A 20,441-nucleotide genomic window follows, 5' to 3' on the forward strand; every position below is an offset into this window, starting at 1 on the left:
TGCGGGAAAGCTTCAGGGGGCCCTGCCCGGCCCTGGGCAGACCTTGGGGGCCGCCCTTCTGCAGGAGCGGCGGGTCTGCCCCCCCACCCTCTCCTGTTCCCGCCCCCTCCCCTCCTGCCCCTCCCCCTCTTGCCCCCCCTTTCCCCCTCCCGCTCCCTCCTGCCGCCACCCCCCGCCCCGCCCCCGGCCGAGCAGGTGGCCCCCGGGCCTGATGCGGGGGGCAGTCTCGGGCAGGGGGCAGGGGGCAGCCCCATTTGGTGATGGTCTGAGGCCACTCGCTCCCATCAGCCCTTTCCGAGACCCTGCTGACAAGCTGGTGGTCAAGTGCTGTCTTCCCTGGGGCAAGAGTGTGGCCCCAAATCCAGGCAGTGTGAGAGGACAGTGGTGGCCCCAGGCCCCCCCCCCCAGCCTCTGGAAGGAGAAAGCAGCCACACGGGAGACACTGGGGGAAGTGGATGGACCCGGGGAAACGAGGGACGGTCAGTCCCCAGAGCTGTCCACAGGTCTAGGAAACACCCTTAACCTGGAAGGAGCATCTGCGACAGTGCACACACGGGGGGGTGGGGTGAGGCACCCATGAGAAGGGGGTGGAGTGAGGCAACCACGGGGTGGGGTGTGGTGAGGCATCCAGGGGTGGTGGGTTGAGGCACCCATGGGGTGGGGTGGGGTGAGGCACCCAGGGTGGGGTGGGGGAAGCACACGTGTGGGGTGTTGAGAAGCTGCTCTCCACAGGCTCAGCCCCCCACCGTCTGTGAGCTGTTGTCACTCATGTTCCTTACCTGCTCCAACGAACCCCAAGAAGGTGAGGATCAGGAGGGGCGACCCGCTGGCAAAGACGCCGAGCACAAAGCTGACGAGCGGCGACAGGAGGACGGTGGCCCAGAAGAGGAAGTTCAGGAGGGCCCAGGGCCGCCGGGCGGGCTTGAACTGCTCCCCGGGGAACACGCCCTCCTGGGCGTACATCTCCTGCAGGGCGTCCTGCAGCGACAGGGACGGGGAGGCTCCTGAGCGCAGGCGAAAGCTGCTGTGCAACGACAACCCAGGACAAAGCCGCCGAACAGAGCAGAGGGCGTCGCTGCTGCGGGGTGCGAGTCGACATCGCCTTCTGTGGGACCCCTGGCAGCTCGGCGTCAAAGCCCCAAGACATCCACACCCTCGGACGCGGCCGTCTCCCGAGAAAACCACCCATCAGGTGAGGAGAGCTGTGGCTGCCGAGGCTGTGCCCTTCCTGAGCGGGCTGGGCTCACGGCCCCCACTTCCCCCGGGGCCCCTGCCCTCCCACCAGCTGCCACCCAGGGGCGGGACGTCACCTCCTCGCTCGCCTTCCCTGTCAAGCAAGGCTGACGCCGACCGGGAGAAGAGGAGCCCGAGGATCCTGGCAGAGTCCCGGAAAGGGGACCCTGCTGCCAGCCACAGCAGCACAGGTGGGGACCCGGGCCTCCCGGGTTCCAGGGAGTGTTGCACCAACAAGGAAATGTCTTCGTGCCATTTTAAGTTTTCCTAAGTTAGAGTTTAAAGATGCACGATCCCATTAAAATGAAAACACTTATGTTTGATGGCATACATTTGCATCAGACAAAGTCTGGAAAGCTACACACCTAAGGGTTAATTGTTACTGGGGAAGTGAAACAGCATCGTTTTGATTTTTTTCTGTTTCCTTTTCCGCATCCATTTCCTGCGGTGTTTTGCATTGTATAAAACAGAGGGGGCTTGGCACACTTGCCCTCAGCTCGGCCGACCTGCTGGCTGGCATCGCCATGCCCACCTGGTCTGGGGTTCTCCTGGAGGGGCCTCCCCACTGGCTGAGAAACCCAGGCACTGGGTGCTGGTCTGCTCCGTCCTGCCCTGGCTTGTTGGAGATTCTCAATACAACTAGACCAACCTCTCTTATCCCACCACTTCTGCTGGACCCCCAGCAGAGAGCCCAGCCATGGCGACGGGGCCTCAGGGCCCAGCCGCTCTGGATTTCAAGGAGATGTGCAGAGTTTGTGCTCTTCGAGGAGGCCGCACTGGGAGATGGGTGGGGGGACACGGGGGTGTGGGGAGCGGGCGCAGTGCAGTGGCCAGCAGCCCTGCCCGCTCAGGGCCGGGCACCTGGGGCCGTTCCCTCACCTCTACCAGGCATGTCTCCCAGATGGCCGGGAGGACAGAGACGAGGCCAACAAGGAGTCCCCTTCTCCCGAGGGTGGACATGCCCCACGAAAGCTGCCTGCACCCTGCCCCCCGGGCACTCACTGCCTGAGTCGGGCCTCGGTTAGGAGAGGTGGTAGCCGGGCACATTTACATGTGGGCTTCTCCAGGGTACACGCGTGTGTATGTGTGACCTGAAACAAGTTTCAGGGGTTGGCACCCCATCACCATTTTCCTCTTCCTTCTTCCAAGCCCCTCCCTCAAGCAATTCCTCCCCCTGCCAAGCCTGTTTAAGCTGCTCATTCTGGAACATTCAAGAAACATCAGACCCCCACCCCCTGGGCTCTTCCCCTCAATAACCGTCCCCTAGAAAGCCCTCTAGTTTTGCTGAAACTTATTTGCTGCATGTGCTTCAGATTATTTAGAAAACAAAACAGAGCCGGGATGAGCCTGTGGCTCACTGAATCTGGTGAGTCCCCTCCCAGGCGTGGCCTCACACTTGCACCCCACAGGCGTGTGTTCAAAAACGAGAACAGGCAGCACTGCCGTAAATGGCATCATAACTTGCTCTTTTCACACATTATTTGCTCAAGATTTAGCTATGTTAATAATACGTGGATTTAGTTCATTAATTTTCATTATTTTATTATATTAAAAGAATACACATTCATTTCCTAATGATGAACTTTTCGGTTATTTCCAATTTTCTGCCAAACTAATAAAGTTGCTTGCAAACGTCACCTTGTGTAGGAGTTTCAAACCTGACCGAGAATCAGAGATACGTTTTACTTTGCAACTAAAACAGTATCTACTTACCTATCTATCTACATGATGCATATACACCGAATTTCTATTTTTTATTTTTTTTAGGTTTTCTTTTACTTTTTGAGTGAGTTTTGGACATACTATTATTCTAGGAAGTTATTTATTGTATCTAAGTTTTCAAATGTTACTCATGCCACTCCTATATTATTTTCACTGCCTGCTCTTTGGTTGTTTCCTTTTCCATTCCTAATATTTATTGCCATCATTCTTTTTTAATCAGTCTTATCCAAGATTTTCAATTTCATTAATATTTCTTTTAAAAAAAAGCTTCAGTTACATTGATTTGCTCTTTTGTAGCTTTGCTTTCTATTTAAATAATTTCTGCTATTTTCTACATTCTCTCTTTCTACCAGAGAATGTAGAAAATTTACTCTATTTTGTGTGCTCGTGTGTGTGCATATATTATTAATAGAAGAAAACCTATGTGAGACAAGTAAAACATCTTGAAGAGCTCCTCAAATATAGTGAGGTCGAGGTTACTCTAAAGCTTGTATGTCTTCTCTCTGGTTATTGTATGTCTTCTCTCTCTGGTTATTCCTAAGACCTTCTCATTGTCTTTGGTGTTCTGTGGTTTCATTACAAAGTGCATGGGGGTGGATTTATTTTTATTGATCCTACTTGGGACTTGTACTTCTAGAATCTCATATCAATTCTAGAAAATGTTCAGTTATTACAATTGCTCTTTACCATTATTTCTACTTTCTCCCTCTAGACCTGCTCATAGTTATGTACTGGGCCTCTCTGTCTATTCTCCATATCTTTAACCTTTCATATTTCTTTGAGGTGCTGCATTCTGAGTAATTTCCTCAAGTCTACCTCCTACTTCACCATTTCTCTCTTCAGCTGCATCCAATCTACTGTTTAATCTGCTTGTTAAGATCTTACCATCAATTATTGGATTTCTCATTGGCCTTTAAGGCCTACTTAGTTTTTCTCAAATAGGTCTCATGTTTTCACAGGTCTTGCTCTCCTGTTTTCAATTCCTTCTTTTGTGCTTAATCATTGTAAACATAGCCTCTCCTTGACAGTTCTATTTAGTTGAGGTTCTTGGAGGATTTAATTTTTCTGTTCCTTATGTCTGTCGTCCCTTGCCCACAATGTTTGTTATTTCCCCCAAAAATGTTTTGTAGTTTGGTTTGAACTCATCTTCCACAGAGTTCTTATTTGTGGAAATTTTAGGCAGCTTAGGTTTGGGGTTGTGTTCCTCTAGTTTGTAATTGCTTCTCTCAGGAACTCTAGGGTTATAAGCCTAGAACCCTTTTAATGTTAACGGTTTGGTTTCTGTGTCTTGGACTGTGCTGTTGGTATAAATTCCAACTCCAAGCCTGCTTGAGAGCAAGCCAGTGACCGAATTACCAGGAAGATGTTTATGAGCCCCAGAGGGGAATGGTAAGCTTCTAGGTCATTTCTTTGTGCTGGTGGACAGTTTTTTTTCCCCAGCCTAATGTTTCTTAGGGTCAAACTCTTAAAGGGTTTTCAGTTCTAATTTCCTGCCATGAATGTTTCCATACAGTTGTTAAAACTTGAGGCTTTAGGTCTGGGGCCCAGCAAGCTCCTCTAGGAGAGCAGGGTGGCATCAGCTCATGAGCTTGCAGACCTGGCTTTCAGCTCCGCTTCCCCTTTTGGTCCCCGGAGGTTTCCCTTATTTTCTTGAGAGCTTGGCAATGCAAATAAAAGGATATTTGTTATAGGTTAGCCAGGATTACCAGGTATCTTACACCAGAAGGATTTTCTGATTATCTAGCCTCCCAAAATGCTAAAATGAGAATCTGTTTCCTATGTGTTGTGTGTATAAAATAAGACTGGAAGTGGGTGTCGGGGTGAGGTGTGCTATGGAAAGGGGAATGGGGCTGGGCGTGGCTGCCATAAAAACCCACCAATGTTACCCTGAATGTGTCTATTATATACGTGTAAGTCTGTTATAGATCTACAATTTATTTTACACAAAAATATGAAACAAATGTGACAAAATGTCATCAGCCACAGTTGCATAAGCATCATGTTCTCCTTTATACTTTTCTACAGTTTGTTAATTTCTCAAACATTAGGAGAAAGAAAAGACAGAAAGGGGGGGGATCAGGAGGAAGGGCTGGGGCTGGGGCCCCCACCTCCACAGGAGAAGCCTCTTGCCGCCCGCCCGTCCTTCCAACACGTCCTCACGGACCCACACCCCAGAGGGAGGCCGAGGGCCTTTACCTTCTGCTGGTACAGTTTATGAAGCCACTGGGCCGCTTCCTTCTCATCCAGTGGGATCTCTTCCAGAGGAAACCTCCTGTTTCATTACAAAGATTAAAAACAGAGTGAACTGCTAGATGACATGAAACTAAAAAAGAGGGAAAGGGAAAAAGAAAATATTACACCTTGAGGCCCTGATTTTTCTAACCAGGCCTCACTCTCAATTTCTACAAACAAACAGAAATCAAAATAATTTCTCCTTGAACTTTGCCGAGAGGCGGGGGCAGGGCGGTGGGTATGCCTCATAGACCGGCTGAAGTGCCTGGCGACCCGGAGGCCCGTGAACCATTCAACTCGCCTGACGTGGCCCCATCCCACTGTGTAGGGTAAGCAGGCAGCTTCCGCTGCGTTCTGGCCTTTCCAGTGCATCCATTCTTTGGGAATAATCATGACCAAGAATATCTTTCACCAAGCAGAGAAGATTATGCGTTTCACCATCACATGAATTCAAATAGCAAAGCAGAGAAGATTATGCATTTCACCATCACATGAATTCAAATATGCAACAAAGCAATAAGGATTTCAAAACTTCGCTCTCAGTGAACAAAGGGCTGATTTAGGTCAGGACATAACTAATTTACATAACCTGGATCCTAGCTGTCTGCTAGTTAAGTGGGGTGACTGCAGTACCCGGGAATCCCCAGCAGGGGGCGGAGATGGTGAGCCCGAGGGCTGCCACCTGGGGCCTTCCTGAAGGAGACAGGTGGCCTCTCCACGGCCGGGAGGTAAACAGCCAGGCTCTAAGGCAGCAAAGCTCAAACTTCCTTGTCTAAAAGTTAAGGACCCCAAAGAGCTTTCCTGTACTTGGGTTCTAGCGATTGACAGTTACTGTATTAAAAATTAAAATGGGAATTTTTAAAACATAAGAATCTTGGGGCTTGAGAAATACACACCCTCTCCTCAAACTTGGCCAAATTCTAATTAGTTCTTCATATTTTCTAATGGGTCATGTTTTTCTAGAAACATTTTTAAACCTTTCCTAGGCAGAAAGATTTTCTTTCTTTGTACTTCTAAAGTTCACGATAAAAAAAACTAAAAAAAAAAGAAAACACAAGACACATCCTACTCAGCATGAGGATGATGATGTCACCACACACCCTGCAGCCTCTGGGGCCACCCCCAGTGTGCTGGGGACCCAGGAGTCCCCAGACCCCACTCCGAGAAGCACTGCTTGAAGGACCTGCCACAGATACCATTTCAGAAAGGAAATGAGGTTGAGAAGTTTCTTCCTACAGAGGAGTGGCTACCTAAAGGTTTCACACCTCCCAACATACTCATATTAATAAAAAACACACAGGAGGCAGGTGGGGAGGTGGGGGTGGGGGTTGCTGACCTCGAGGCACCCCCAGCCCCCCACCTCTGGCCAGCTCGTGAGCATCAACAAGCGGCTTAGGCTGCCCAAGCCCGGGTTCCAGCACTTGTGACCCAGGGACAAGGGCAGGCTCTGCCACGAGGACACCTGTGAAGAGGGTCAAGACTAGGGGCACCCCCGAAACTGGGGCCTGGCCCGAGCCGCCTCTGGCTGTCCCTGTATGTTCCAGTCTGAGCAGCAGCTGGCAGAAGGCTGGCTTGGTTGCTTCCAACTGCACCAGCTGGACCACACGGGGCCCCAAATAAATTGAGGCGGTCACTGGGTGGCCCTTGTTTTGGGGTGGAGAACATCCTGGAGCTCCCGGTGGCTGGCCCTTCACAGACTCCCCAGGACGAGAAACCCTCTGCTGACCACGTGTCTATGCTCACAAGATGACCCCAGAAACCACCTCAGCTTGGACGTCTGCTGGCCAGAAGTGTGAGGGGACCTGTTGAAACTTGCCCCGGCCATCTCCAGACCCCAGCCTCCGGCCCTCCAATGGTCAGCTGAGCACAGGTGGCTGAACCGGTGCTTTTAAACACACACAAAGGAGAACGCTGCTTTCGTGTGCACATTTGTGACACAGGTGATGGGCAGATTCAACAGGAACCACCCGAGGCACGTTCTCCTCTGGGGCAGACGAGGCCCCGCAGAGGGCCGGCCCGAAACCCGCCTGGAGCGGGCAGCGAAGCGGCAGCAGCAGGCAGGAACACCCGGGCGCCAGGCTCGGTTTCAAGCTAAAAGGACTTTTTGGTGGATTATCTTCATGTGTGTCAGAAACTTGGGAGTCTCGGAACAAGAAGGAAACATTTTGGTGCCTGTGTGACCCAGATCTGGGGTGACAGAAATAAAACAGGCCTCCCTGGTGGCTTTGCTGCCCCTCAGAACAAAGCCGACCCCCTTCCAGAGCAGACCCCACCCTCTCTCCCCATTTTGCCCCATTGGGACCAGGGGGGAAACACTGGTGACACGACCCCTGCCCTCTGGTCCAACAACTTCCCCAGCGGAATGACGCACAGAGTGTGAAACCTGGAGGGTCCCCTCCGGGTGCACCCCACCCCCCACCCCCCACCGCAGGGCCCCTGAGGCATCTCCCCAGCTCGGGGCCTGGAGGAATCCCCGGACGCTTCTCTCGGTCGTTTGGGGCAGGATTTCAGAGTCCCCGCTTTGGGGAGTGGGGCAAACGCGACCCCCGCTCTCCAGTCTGACCCCCGCGTGAGCTCCTGTGTCCCCACCCGCAGGCGCCTCCACCAGCCCCTCGGGCCCCCCCCGGCCTGCTAGGCAGCGGCTCTCGGGTCAGCCTCCCCTGTGGGTGCGTCCCGGACGGGGGAGGGTCTTAACCACTCGGGGTCCACATGCCAAAAAGGGCCTGGGCCGAGGGGATCGGGAGCCGCCCTGTGGGGTCATCAGGAACATGGGGGGGCGCCCCTCAGGCCTCCGGGCCTTGTCCCAGAAGGGCGGGTCTCCCGGCTTCCGCAGGGTCATTCGGGTCGGGGGGTGGGGGGTGGGGATTCCCTGCTCCATTCAGAGGCAGAGGGCCCAGGGGAGGGGGCAGGCAGGGCTGCCCGGAGCAGGGCGGGGCTGGGCCAGGCGGGGGCGGAGCCTAGGTGAGGGGTGGGGCCTGGGCTAGGTGGGGTGAGGCAGGGTGGGGGGCAGGGCCGGGGCCTAGGTGAGGGGCGGGGCCGGGGCCTAGGTGAGGGGTGGGGCCTAGGTGAGGGGTGGGGCCGGGGCTATGTGAGGGGTGGGACCTAGGTGAGGGGCGGGGTCTGGGCCTAGGTGAGGGGTGGGGTCTGGGCCTAGGTGAGGCGCGGGGCCGGGGCCTAGGTGAGGGGTGGGGCCGGGGCTAGGTGAGGGGTGGGACCTAGGTGAGGGGCGGGGCCGGGGCCTAGGTAAGAGGTGAGGCCTAAGTGAGGGGCAGGGCCGGGGCCTAGGTGAGGGGTGGGGCCGGAGCTAGGTGAGGGGTGGGGCCTAGGTGAGGGGTGGGGCCAGGGCCTAGGTGAGGGGTGGGGTCACGGCCTAGGTGAGGGGCGGGGCCGGGGCCTAGGTGAGAAGCGGGGCCGGGGCCTAGGTGAGGGGTGGGGTCTGGGCCTAGGTGAGGCGCGGGGCCGGGGCCTAGGTGAGGGGTGGGGCCGGGGCCTAGGTGAGGGGTGGGGCCTGGGCCTAGCTGAGGGGCGGGGCCTGGGCCTAGGTGAGGGGCGGGGCCGGGGCCTAGGTGAGGGGTGGGGCCGGGGCCTAGCTGAGGGGTGGGGCTGGGGCGAGGCGAGGCGGGGCGGGACACCCTGCCGGGCAGGCTCACCTCACGCACATGTCGGCCTCATACTTCTTGCCGTAGAGGATGCCCAGCAGGGACGGGTTTTTGTTCCCCCTGAAGTTCAGGGTCACGTCGTAGACGGCGGCGACTGCGGGGAGAGCCGGAGGGTGAGCGCGGCGCCCCCAGAGCGGCCTGGCCCCCCCCGGCGCCGCCCGGCCCGGCCCTACCCGTCCCGCGGAGACACTGCACGGCCGTGGTGAAGCCCTTGGTGCGGGGCAGCAGGTGGTACTTGAGCGCGGGCAGCCCCTTGGCCGCGGCCACCTCCATGCTGACGCGGTGCTTGGTCTCGGTGAAGCGCGTCCCCTCGCAGTACAGGAGGAACTAGGGTGCACAGGGAGAGGGGTTGCTGCGCTGCGGGTGGCCCCAGCACCGGCTCCCCGACCTGCCCGGCTGAGGGACGCTCAGGGGCCGGCCGCGGCCTCACCCATGGACAGGGGATCGGACAGAACCTCCAGGGCCCAGGGCAGCTGGGTGCGCCCGTGGGCAGCCGCTTTCGGATTCATAGGTGCAAAGAAGGTCCTTCCTTGGCTGCAAGGTGGGAGTTAGAAAGGGGCCCCAAGTGCCGACTCTTGAAGAACTAGTCAGGAGCAGGAGGGGAGAGAGGGAAACACACGATGCCCTCGTTCCTGGTGTCCGTCCTACCAACTCCATCTCCACCACTCCCTCCCCAGTTCAGGGCCTTGCCCACCACCTGCGGGCGTCCGGGGTGGGGGGTCTTCCATTCCCGGAGGTGCACCTCTATCTAGAGAGCTGGAGAGTGACCAGGATCCACTCTGAAACCTCACTGCCACGGCTGGGGAGTGTAACCACTGAATGAAGAACGTCTCGGGGGCGCCCCTCCCATGGGCAACCGACACCAACTAACTTACTTTGCAAGAAACACCCCAAGTCACAGCTGAGCGGGGTGCAGCAGGCAGGACGTTTCCCAGGAAGGACCCCCTCTCCCACTGCTCACCCCAGACACACTTAGGGTGGGGCTGGGGAGGGGGCCCTGTCCTCTGTGAAATGTCCCTCCAGGCCCGAGGGTGATCTGGTGGGGGGAGAAAGCAGGACTGCCAGTGGCATCAAGCCTCAGCCCAGCGTCCTTGCACCAGTGCGGGCTGCGCTCTGGCCCCGGCTGCGTGGGCGCCCGGCAGTGCGGCGGGCACTCACCCACATGTACTCGGGGTAGTCAGCCAGGCGCTTCAGGCCTTCGATCACAGTGTCCCTGTCCTCCTCCCATTTCCGTTTGCAGAACACGATCTCGAGGAAGTACCATGTCCAGCCGATGAGGGGCACGTAAAGCAGCTCCTTTTTAGCGAGGACTTTGGAGCTCTGAAGGAAGGAGGAGACGCTGACAATTATTTGCATATCCGAGTGCGAGAGAAAAATTCAGGGCGAGCCGAGCCGGGTGGAGACGGCGGGCGGGACTACCAGGGAGGCTGGGGCCGCTTCACCTGCAGCCGCTCCACGGACTCGCCAGTGGTTGCTGGGCAGGTCACAGTTTTGGGGATTCAGTGCCCTCAAATGTGATGTGTGAGTGTGTGCTCACGTGGACTGGCACTTCCCAATGAGTGTGCGTGCATCAAGAGGCCTGACGTCTGGGTGTGCACTCATGTGGACCGGCACTGCCGGTGAGTGTGCATCAGGAGCCCTGATGTCTGAGTGTGCACTCACGTGGCCCAGCGCTATCCTGTGCACGTGCATGTGCCACCCTACAGACGAGGCACCGTGGCTCGGCCGTGGTCAGCAGTGGGCAAAGCTCCCAGGTCCCTGCGGGTTGGCAAGGTCCCAGAGGCCCCTGCGGGTGGTTTAGGGATCCCACCGTCCACACAGGGCTACCGCGCTGGGACTTCCCGGCCTGTCTCAGAGCTACGGCTTCAGGGCCATCCGAGGAAGCACAGCCACCCGGCTGCTCGGGGCGTCGGAAACACAGACGGTGTGAAGAGAGGGCTGGGGGTGGGGGGTGACAGCAGGGGCCGCCCTGCACGCCACAGCACCTTCCGGGCCATGCAGGCGGATGCCTGGCTTGAAGGAATCCAGGGTTAAGAAAACACCCATGACGAGGACCCAGAGCAGGGACACTGTGACACGGGAGACACACCCAGCCACCCCCCCAGGGACCCCTGCCCCCTGCTCACCCCCAGCACCTTCTGGGGGCACCTGTCCCTGTGCTCACCCCCAGCACGCCAAACCGCTCACACATCGTCCATCCACAGAGGAAGTCGATTTCGAAGTTGTGGTTGAGGATGATGACCACGTGCTCCTTCCCCAGCCGCTCCAACGTGGCCTTGTCGGTGAAGAGCGTGCACTCAGTGCCTGACCACCACTCCAGAAGCATGACCAGCTCTGCAGATGGAGGGGACGGTCAGCGGACGTCAGGGACCCCCCGCAGCCCTGACCAGCTCTGCAGACGGAGGGGACGGTCAGCGGACCACAGGGACCCCCACATCCCACCGTGTGCTTGTGGTGGTGGGCACACACTCCCTGGCTCACAGGTCCTGCACCTTGGAGCAGGGGACTTTTGAATGTTTTCACTGAGGGTGGAGTTTTCTGCGAGTATGTTTTCCAGAATTACGATTGCCTTCTCTAAGCAAGTTGGGGGAAGAAAAAAGGGCCTTTCAGAAGCCTGTGAAAGTAGAAGTGGAGACAGGAAACCATCATTTATATGCATGCATTCCATTCACATCCCATACTGCCATGCACACTGGGGTTCGTGGACTGTCCCACGGCCACTGGCAGCGATACTCAGAAGCTCGTGTAGACAGATGGAAACGTTTCCTCTATCATGTGGGAAACGGTGTTGTAACAGTGCGTGTCCACAGAACCAGAGCTTGGAAAGAAATTAAAGTAGTTAATAATGCACCGGCAATGGGTGATTTTCTCTCCTCAGGGGGTGGAATGTGCCAGTTTGGATGTATTATGTTCCCTAAAACCCATGTGCTTTGATGCAATCTTGTGGGGGCAGACATATTACTGTTGATTAAGTTGGAATTCTTTGTTTCCATGCAGATGTGACTCAATCAACTGCCAGTGAAATGTCTGATTGGATAATTTCCATGGAGATATGGACCCTGCCCATTCAGGGTGGGTATTGATTTAATCACTGGAGTCCTATAAAAGAGCTCACAAATAGAAGGAGCTCAGAGCAGCTGAGGGTGACATTTTGAAGACTGCACAGGAGCTGAGAGAGGAGCTGGGACACAACCCAGGATCAGCAGACACTAGCCATGTGCCTTCCCAGCTAACAGAGGTTTTCTGGACACCACTGGCCTTCCTTCGGTGACGGTATACTTGTGTTGATGCCTTAATTGGATATTTTCATGGCCTTCAGACTAAATTTGTAACCAAATAAGCCCCCTTTATAAAAGCCAATCCATTTACAGTATTTTGCATAAAGGCAGCATTAGCAAACCAGAACAGGTGTTATATGTTTTCCATATTTAAAAAGAGAAATCAGTGCAAGCCCCTTCCCATGCCCAGGACAGCCCCCAGGAGGGGCTCCTTCCTGCCTTCACTCGCTGGGGGCACAGCCTGAAAGGCCCCCCAGAGGCACTAGGGCATTTCAGGGACAGCCAGTCCTCTGCCTATAAAACACCATGTTCCCATCCTACACCAGTGGCCCCAGAGTCTCCAGTTTCCTCTGTTTGGCTGAAGCCCTGGTATGCTGGATGAGGGTTCCCAAAGTCCTTCCTGAAGACCCACGCCCTGCGGATGCTCAGAGGACAAACCGGGGCTGCTGCATCACTGTCTCATCAGGGGGACTCATGATACATGTGTTCAGGTCAATGAGAACTTCTGGAAAGTTCCGTGGTAAAGAAGTCTGCCCATCTTTGTGCCAACAATTGTCATGCTTGCCTAGTAGCACCTAAAGACCCCTTAGCAGTGGGGATGGACAGGGAGACCCCCAGAGAGGCAGGTGTAACTTCCAGAGAGCGGGGGTGGAGAGGGTGGGCGTGTGCACACACAGCAGGACCCGGGGCCCCACCGGCCCACCACGCCTGCACAGCAGGTGACCCAGGAGCTGACCTCACAGAGCAGCAGGTGTAGGTTTCAGACCCAGGACTGCCTGAGGTTGGCCCGTGTCCTCTTTGCTGGATGCCAACCCCTCGGGGCCACGGAGCCCGACTGCTGGGGCCCACAGGCTCCATGTTCTTGGGGAAATCCCTGTTCCCATTTACAGGAGGGGTGGTGAGGGCATCACACATGGGCACCCTGCTCTGGAGACAAGCTCCCTCCATCTGGTGGAAGCTGTGCTGAAGGCCAGGTGCCTCCCAGCCGCTAGCGCAGTGCCCGGCCCAGTACCCGAGGCCCAGCCCTGGACCAGCAGACAGTTCCGTGCCGACAGCTGGTGGCATATCTTGAACGGGGGTTTCTGGGGTCCAGTGGCTCCTGCACCCAACACAAATTCCTTTCATTGTTTTTGTCACGCAAGTGCTTGCCGCCCCGACTGCACTGAGCAAGGGTCTCTGCATCTTCCACCACTGAACTGGGGAGCTTCCACTCGGCCCCGGGTGAGGACAGGCTCCAGCTCGTACGTTCAAAGGAGAAACGTCAAGTAAGTGCAGAACTGACCACGTTCCACAGGTCACAAGCAGGACCCGGGAGCGGGAGACACGGCGCCCGCACCCTCCTGGCACCCAGCCCGGTGGGAACCCGAGAGGGCCATGCTTCTCAACTAAACTGGTCCGTGCAGACCCACAACTCTGTCCTGCCCTCAGGGCCGGACATGTCCCGGAAGTCACAACCGGTCAGCCTTCAGAAAGGGAGTGGGCACGCGTGAGCATCGTTTACAAAACGAGCCCACGATCAGCCCCCAGCGTCTGTGCGGCACATCGGACCGTTCGCACCACGTGGGGGAAGGACTTCAAACCCACACCGCGGCTCCGATCTGGTTTTATCCCTTAATGCGTTTGTACTGAACTTAGGAAAACACTTTCCATATTCAGAACTCTTGGATTTCAGAAGTGGGGATAAAGGAGTGCCGATGTGTATACCCACGACGTGAGATTATAGTCTTCAGAAAGTTAGCCTTTCAGGTAAACATGAAATTTTAAATACTGCTGAAATTACACAGTACTAACACATGTAGCTACGAGTCTGACAAAAATCACTTTTTTCTCTATAAATACCAATCACTTCTCCCTAACTGTTTGAGGAGAGTCTTCACACAGGGCCACTCGTGCTGGGAAGGCGGTGGGTGGCTGTGCCACAGGGTCACATCCAGCTTAGAAGAAAGGTTCTTTTTCAATTATAAGAATGTTCAAAGACCCTTCAGAAGAACGTCACAAGGGCAGCCACGGATGCAGCAGGCTTGGCAGTTCCCAGCATTGTGTCCTGTTGGCTGCGTGGGGCGGTACGGGGTCTGGGACCCCGAGACGCCGGCCCGTGCCCCTCAGCTCTCTCTCCTCAGAGACGGGCCAACCCCGACACGCCTGCATCCACTTTTATCAGACAAAGTTCTGACTTTTATCTTTAAAATTGCAACGTTCCATTTCCCTATCGTCAGCAAATAAGTGTTAGTTCTTCTTTACCAAATCTCACACCTTTAACATCTGTGTCACTTATCTCCTGGTGCTCTCAGACCTCCAGTCCCAGGGGAAACAGCAGCCATCCTGGTCTTACTCCCGATTTTAAAAGGAACATTTAATGTTAAAACTTGCCCCCATCCAGACTTATATTTGTGGTGGCTTTAAAAAAATACTCTACCAGATTAAGGAAACACCTTTCTATTCTCATTTGGCTAAGAGTTTTTTTTTTTTTTTTAAATTATGAATGGGTAACAAATTTTATCAAATGCCTTTCCCCTAACTTTTGAGATTGTTTTTATGGTTTTTCTTCTTTAATCTGTTAAACCATCCTTGCATTCTTAGGACAAGCTCAACTTGGTATTTTCATTGCTTTCCAGTTCTAAGTATTTTAACTGCAACTTCTTTGGTTCATGTGTGTTTTTAAAGTTTAAAATATTGGGGGACTTCATGTTAATCTGTCACATCTACCCCAACTGTCTGGCTTGCATGACACTGACCCCCGGCCATGACCCTGTCGATGGCACACAGCTGAGCTTCAAGTTTTCAGCCAATCTGAAAATTACTGTTTTCTAGCTGGCAAATTTGGTCAGTCAATCTTTATTGTGATTACTTAATTCTTACTGCTTGCTTTCTATTTTTCTTGTTTTTATTCTTTCTCCTTTCTTGCCTTTTTTTAAAAAAAATTGAGTTTATCTTTTTCTAATGTTTTGAAAGTTACATTTAATTTTTCTTTTTCTACCCTATACTTAATCAACAAAAAAGTCTAAAGTTAAGACCTCAACCCCCTTCTCACAAACACTAGAACTATGAACCCCAACCCTGGTCTCCCATTCCCGAGACACGGTATTTTAGACTTTTTCTCAGCCTCATACTGGGCATTAGTATGGCTTTATATGATTCCTCAGATCCATTGGATTACCAGTTTCTCCACCCTCTCTTCTTTCTTGCAACTCAGATGCTACTTTGGTGATTGTTTTCATTCTTTTGGAAGTGCATCTTTTTAAAAATTTCTTAGGTGGAAGATCTGTGGGCAGTGGATGTCCTCAATTTTTGCTTACATAAAAATGTTTTTATTTCATTCTCACTCTTGAAAGATCATTTTTCTGGGTATGGAATTCTAGGTTGGTGATGACGGCCTCAAAGCATTTAGAAGATATTCCACTGTCGTCTGGTTGCTGTTGTCGATGTGAGAGGCTGCTTTTTGTCTATTGTCAATCCTTCATAAGCCACCTATTTCCCCTCCTTGGGTGTGCTGGTTTGTATACATTATGTCCCCCAGGAAAAGCCATATTCTTTGGTGCAATCTTGTTGGGTCAGACGTATTAGTGTAGATATTAGGTTGGAACCTTCTGAGTGTTTCCGTGGAGATATGACCCACCCAACTGTGAGTGACACCTTTGATTAGGGTGTGACCTCTTGACTGAATGTTTCCATGGAAATGTGGCCCCACCCATTGAGGGTGGGTCTTGATTAGTTCACTGGAGTCCTATAAAAACAGCTCACAAACAGAGGACATCAGATCAAATGACAATGACATTCTGAAGAGGAGCTGCAGCTAAGACAGGACAAAATGCCCCAAGAGCAACATTTTGGAGAACGCCATTTTGAGACACAACCTGGGAGCAAGCAGACACCAGCCATGTGCCTTCCAAGCTAACAGAGATTTTACAGACACCAATGGCCATCCTCCAGTTAAGATACCCTATTGTTGATGGTTTTCTTTGGACACTTTCATGGCCTTGAGACTGTAACTTTGTAACCAAATAACCCCCCTATATATTCATTTCTGGTATTTTGCCCAATGGCAGCATTAGCAAACCGGAACACTGGGTGTTTCTAAGATCCCTTGGTCTTTGGTGGTTTGTGCTTTTACTACAACGTGTCCAGGTCTGGATGTGTGTTTATTTGCCTGGCTTGCAATATGATGGCATCCTGTGTCTGCAGAATCATGCGTTTCATTATGCAGGGAACCTCTCGGCCGTCAGCTCTTCCAAAGCTGCGTCTCCTTTCTTCTCTCCGTCTGGGACACAAGTCTGAGACCTGTTTTATAGCCTGTCTCTTTATATCCCTCTATCTTTTAACTTCCATTTCATAATTCTCATCTCCTTGTCATTCTTTGCTGTACCCTGGATGATTTTTTTCATATTTATGTACAATTCACAAAATCTCTCTGTAGCTTTGTGTAATCTGATAGAAAATTCATTCAGTACATTTTAAGTTTACAAACAATTCTACAATTTCATTTTCATTTATGGAAAGTATCCTTGGTTCTCCTTCAAATCGACTGGTTTCTTCTGGCAGTTTTTTGTCTAAATCAGTTGGCTATTTGTTGATCTTTGACCACCAGTTCCTATTTGATTGATCTTAACCCATGGGGTTCTCCAGGCCTCCATTAATGATGCTTTCCTTGCATGTGATTCTGTTTTCCTCTGCTAAGGCCAAGGCTGCAGCTCACCGGCTCACCCGAGCCGTCCTCAGGGGGTCCCGGCTTAGACCCAGCTCCCCTTTCGCAGCCGCCCAGGGTTGAGGCCACGTGGGCAGTTGCTCCATCCTCCCTTCCGTCCTAAAGGAGTGGGGAGGGCCTGAGAGCCCTGTACTTACTGCCACCCCAGCAGTGCGTTAAGATGCCTGTTTTATCCCGTATTTAGCTATTTGGGAGTGGAGAGCATGTTGGAACACTGCTGGAAGCTGAGGTCTAGAGTCGAGTTTTTATTAATGTCTGCCTCTTTGTATGCGTTTGTCTTACCCAGTTACATTCATCAGTAACTCGTGTGCATGTCTCACGTTGTAGGATTCTAACTCTCCCTTCCCACAAATGAGCAGCAGCCTTTTATTCTGAAAGAGAGGGAAAAAGCTAAGAACTGAGGACAGGCGACCAGAAAAGAGGGGCTGGATTACGGTCTCTTTAAAGACCACCAGGGTGAGAGTCCCAGCCTCAGTGGGCCTTCCCAGCAGCCACCCTTTCCATTACGAGAGAAATGTGTTCTTAGGCTAATGTAACAGCACAGGAGCATGAAGTGAAAAGTGAAAGACGACCCCCGCCCCCTCCCCGGGTGTCAACACTAGTTACTACTTGCTGGTCTCCTTCTGGATGTTTCTATGCATGCACAACCATAGGTGCACATATGGTATCTTTTTAAAACTCACAAGGGGTGCCTGTAGTGCCCTTGGTCCCAGGCCCTCCTTTCTCACGTAAATGCACACTGAAGCTCGTTCTCCAGCAGTGAACAGAGCCAGCCTTGCTCTTCTCAGTGGCTGCGGGAGCCCGTTGGACGGACTTCCCATTGTTTAATCAGCCTGCGTTAGTGGGCACATCGGTTGCTGCTTGTTTCGTGCTAATATGAACATACCTGTTGATGTACGCACCTCTACAGAGAGTTCTCTAGGTGATTTTCCTATTTTGTGGAATCGCTAGTTCAAAAATGATAACTTTTTAAATTACTGACAGCTACTGCCGAGTTGCCCTCCAAAGACGTGCCCATTTACACCGTCACCCGCCCAGTGTGGGAGAGCGCTGCTCTGCCAGCAGCGGTGTCACCAGGCTTTCACATCTCTGTCCATCTGAAGGTGAAAACAGATCATCTATATACACAAACACATGCACGCAAGTCCACACGCACACACGCTCATATTTAATTGAGAGGGAGGTACACGCGCCTTCTTTAGGATACCCACTGAAATAGTTACAAATGAAATCTATGCCACCTATGATTTGTTTCAAAGTAATCGGGGCTGGGGGTGGCTGGGGGCACAGGTGAGACAAGGCTACCAGATAACGACAGCCAGGTGATGCATGAGCTGAGTTTATTTTCTCTACTTTTCTTTGTTTTAAAATATCCAAAGTATTCTGTAAACCATACAAAGTTGCCACCTTTTTGCATCAAAATGGCCAATTGTTGGCATTTCGTATCTGACCTACCGGAAAGTTTGGGGTTGAGCATCTTTTACATCTGTTGGCCGTAATAACCTTTTATGCAGCCCCCTGAACTCCTCTGGGACCGCCCCCCCAGCCTCTCTGCACTTGCCGTGAGAGCACCCACAGCCACCCAAGGAGCCCCTTGCGGGCCGGGGAGCCCGGGACTGGCCCGGCTCGCAGTGCGCGTCCGTGTTGCTGCCGGGCACCCGCCTCCCAGCCCCGCGGCGGCGCGGGCGGTACTCACGGCTCCACAGCGAGTAGGACAGGCGGCAGTTGACCCGGCGGTACAGCTGCTTGTTGAGGGGCCAGAGGACAAGCGTGCACAGCTGGATGGAGTTGATGACCAGCCCGCTCACCACGAAGACAAACCCGATGAGGAGGTGCACCAGGAACTGGGTCTTCAGGAAGGCCAGCAGGCCCATGGTCGCTCCTCAGTAGTGCGTGCAAGGCCCTTCACTGAGAACGGCCGTCCTGGAGGGACAGGACGGGACACGGTTCAGGGGACGTGGCCGGGGACCCAGGACAGCAGAGCATATGGGGCTCCCAGTTGGAGCCCAGACCCAAGCCTGTGAGGGCAGCCTCCACTCACAGCTCACCCGGCACGCCACTCCTCCCAAAGTAACATGCTGTACAGGAGGCGGCACACACACATCATCCAGGTATATGCTACCTGCACACACCCACACGGGCACACACATGTACACGGGCACATCTGCAATGTACATGCATACACACGTCATTCAGGTATACATCACCTGTATGCAGACATACACATGCACAGATGCACACACTGGCAATGCACATGCACACACACAGACAAGTGAGTACACCCATGCACAGGGGCACAAATGCAAGGCATGTGGGCACACACATGCACAGCAATTAAAACACACATGCAATGCACACATGCACATACACATACACGCACAGCAATGCACACACATGCACATACACCCATGTGCACACACACACCAGAAAGGAAGAAAGAGAAAGACTTGGAAAATGCTCTAAAATATTAACAGTGATGACCTCTAGGGAGAGATATTATGGATAATCTTTATTTTCTTCTCTTTTTTTACATCTTATTCAAAAGATAAAATCTGCACACAAAATCTATATAGAGAGATACTTAATGATTTTTCACTCCCAAGCTGTTGTTATTTTTTTTTAAGCTAAAAGGCCTTTGTTTCGGATTGTAACACAGAAAGAACAAGTCCCCAAGAACTTAGCCAGCTTTTCTCCCCTTTTTCGGACACGCATTTCTTAGTTTCGAAGGTGAAGTCGGAAGCTCGCATTTCGTAGTTGTATTTGTTCTGGAGAGCTGACCTGTACTGCCCCTCGTGTAGAGAGAAACGGGGGTGGCTAGGACTCAACCCCATGGACGAGGGGCAGCCCGAGTGGAGGCCCGTGGGCCCCGGCCCCCTGGAAGGCTCCGCAGGCACCTCCAGTGCAGCCACCTGCTTGGCTTCACGGCTGACCCCACTGTCTCCGGCCCCTCCCCGTGCCTGGAGGAAAGCGCCAGGGACCCTCCACCCCTCCCCCCCACCAAGTGACCCACCACCTCCTGGGTCAAGGCCCCCACAGGTCCTTCCAGCCTCCCTCTGCCGCTCTGGGATTTGGGGGGATGCTGCCCCCCTCTAGATGCAGGGACCCCACAGCCAGCGTCACTTTCCAGAGGACTTGCAGGGGCCCGATCCTTTGCTTCTCCTTCCTTCCAAAGCTGGAGCCCAGTGTCCCCCTGCCCCCTCGACTGTGGCCCAATTTAGAGATTTGCTTCTAAGGAATGGCCTGCGGCGGGAACCTCCTGCTTCCTGGGGCACCTCAGTCTGGCGGACACCCCCTGCCCCTGCCACCACGTGACTGATCAGCAGCTGCTAGAGCTGGTCTGCAGGTGGCCACAGCCTTGAACGTCCCAGGACCCCAGTGTTTGGGGGCCAATGGTTATGCAGCACGAGAAAACCAACACACCACTCCACAGGCAAAGGAAAACAACAAAACGCTGCCCAGGGTTGACTGTGCTGGGTCTGTTCCCAACACCCCCCCCCCAAGCACCGTCTCATTCAACTCCCCGCCAAGTGGACACCACTGTCACCTCCCTTTCACGGCCGAGCACAGTGACGCACAGAGAGGGTGAGTGGCTGGTCCAAAGTCACACATCAAGTC

At 53.5% G+C, this 20,441-nt stretch overlaps 1 protein-coding gene and 1 long non-coding RNA gene across 6 annotated transcripts in view; one reads left to right on the forward strand and one right to left on the reverse strand.

Moving 5' to 3' along the window:
• AGPAT3 (1-acylglycerol-3-phosphate O-acyltransferase 3) overlaps positions 1-20,441 on the reverse strand; it is a 126,064-nt gene that overhangs the window by 5,438 nt on the left and 100,185 nt on the right. For 4 of the 5 annotated variants that reach the window (XM_037830784.1, XM_037830775.1, XM_037830785.1 and 1 more), the window contains 8 exons: positions 18,523-18,749; positions 11,011-11,180; positions 10,005-10,166; positions 9,020-9,173; positions 8,838-8,940; positions 5,152-5,227; positions 1,311-1,500; positions 780-978 (listed from right to left, as the gene is read on the reverse strand). In XM_037830784.1, coding sequence (XP_037686712.1) covers positions 780-978; positions 1,311-1,500; positions 5,152-5,227; positions 8,838-8,940; positions 9,020-9,173; positions 10,005-10,166; positions 11,011-11,180; positions 18,523-18,700 — 1,232 coding nt within the window. In that variant the 5' untranslated portion in view covers positions 18,701-18,749. The remainder of the gene's footprint in view (positions 1-779; positions 979-1,310; positions 1,501-5,151; positions 5,228-8,837; positions 8,941-9,019; positions 9,174-10,004; positions 10,167-11,010; positions 11,181-18,522; positions 18,750-20,441) is intronic. The other variant, XM_037830801.1, reaches the window with a different exon arrangement.
• LOC119529945 lies at positions 702-14,544 on the forward strand. The gene is made up of 3 exons (XR_005215979.1): positions 702-1,192; positions 11,844-11,918; positions 13,267-14,544. It is a non-coding gene; the product is annotated as an uncharacterized LOC119529945 (long non-coding RNA).

The sequence above is a fragment of the Choloepus didactylus genome, chromosome 1 (genome assembly GCF_015220235.1).
Source record: "Choloepus didactylus isolate mChoDid1 chromosome 1, mChoDid1.pri, whole genome shotgun sequence".
Lineage (NCBI taxonomy): Eukaryota > Metazoa > Chordata > Mammalia > Pilosa > Megalonychidae > Choloepus > Choloepus didactylus.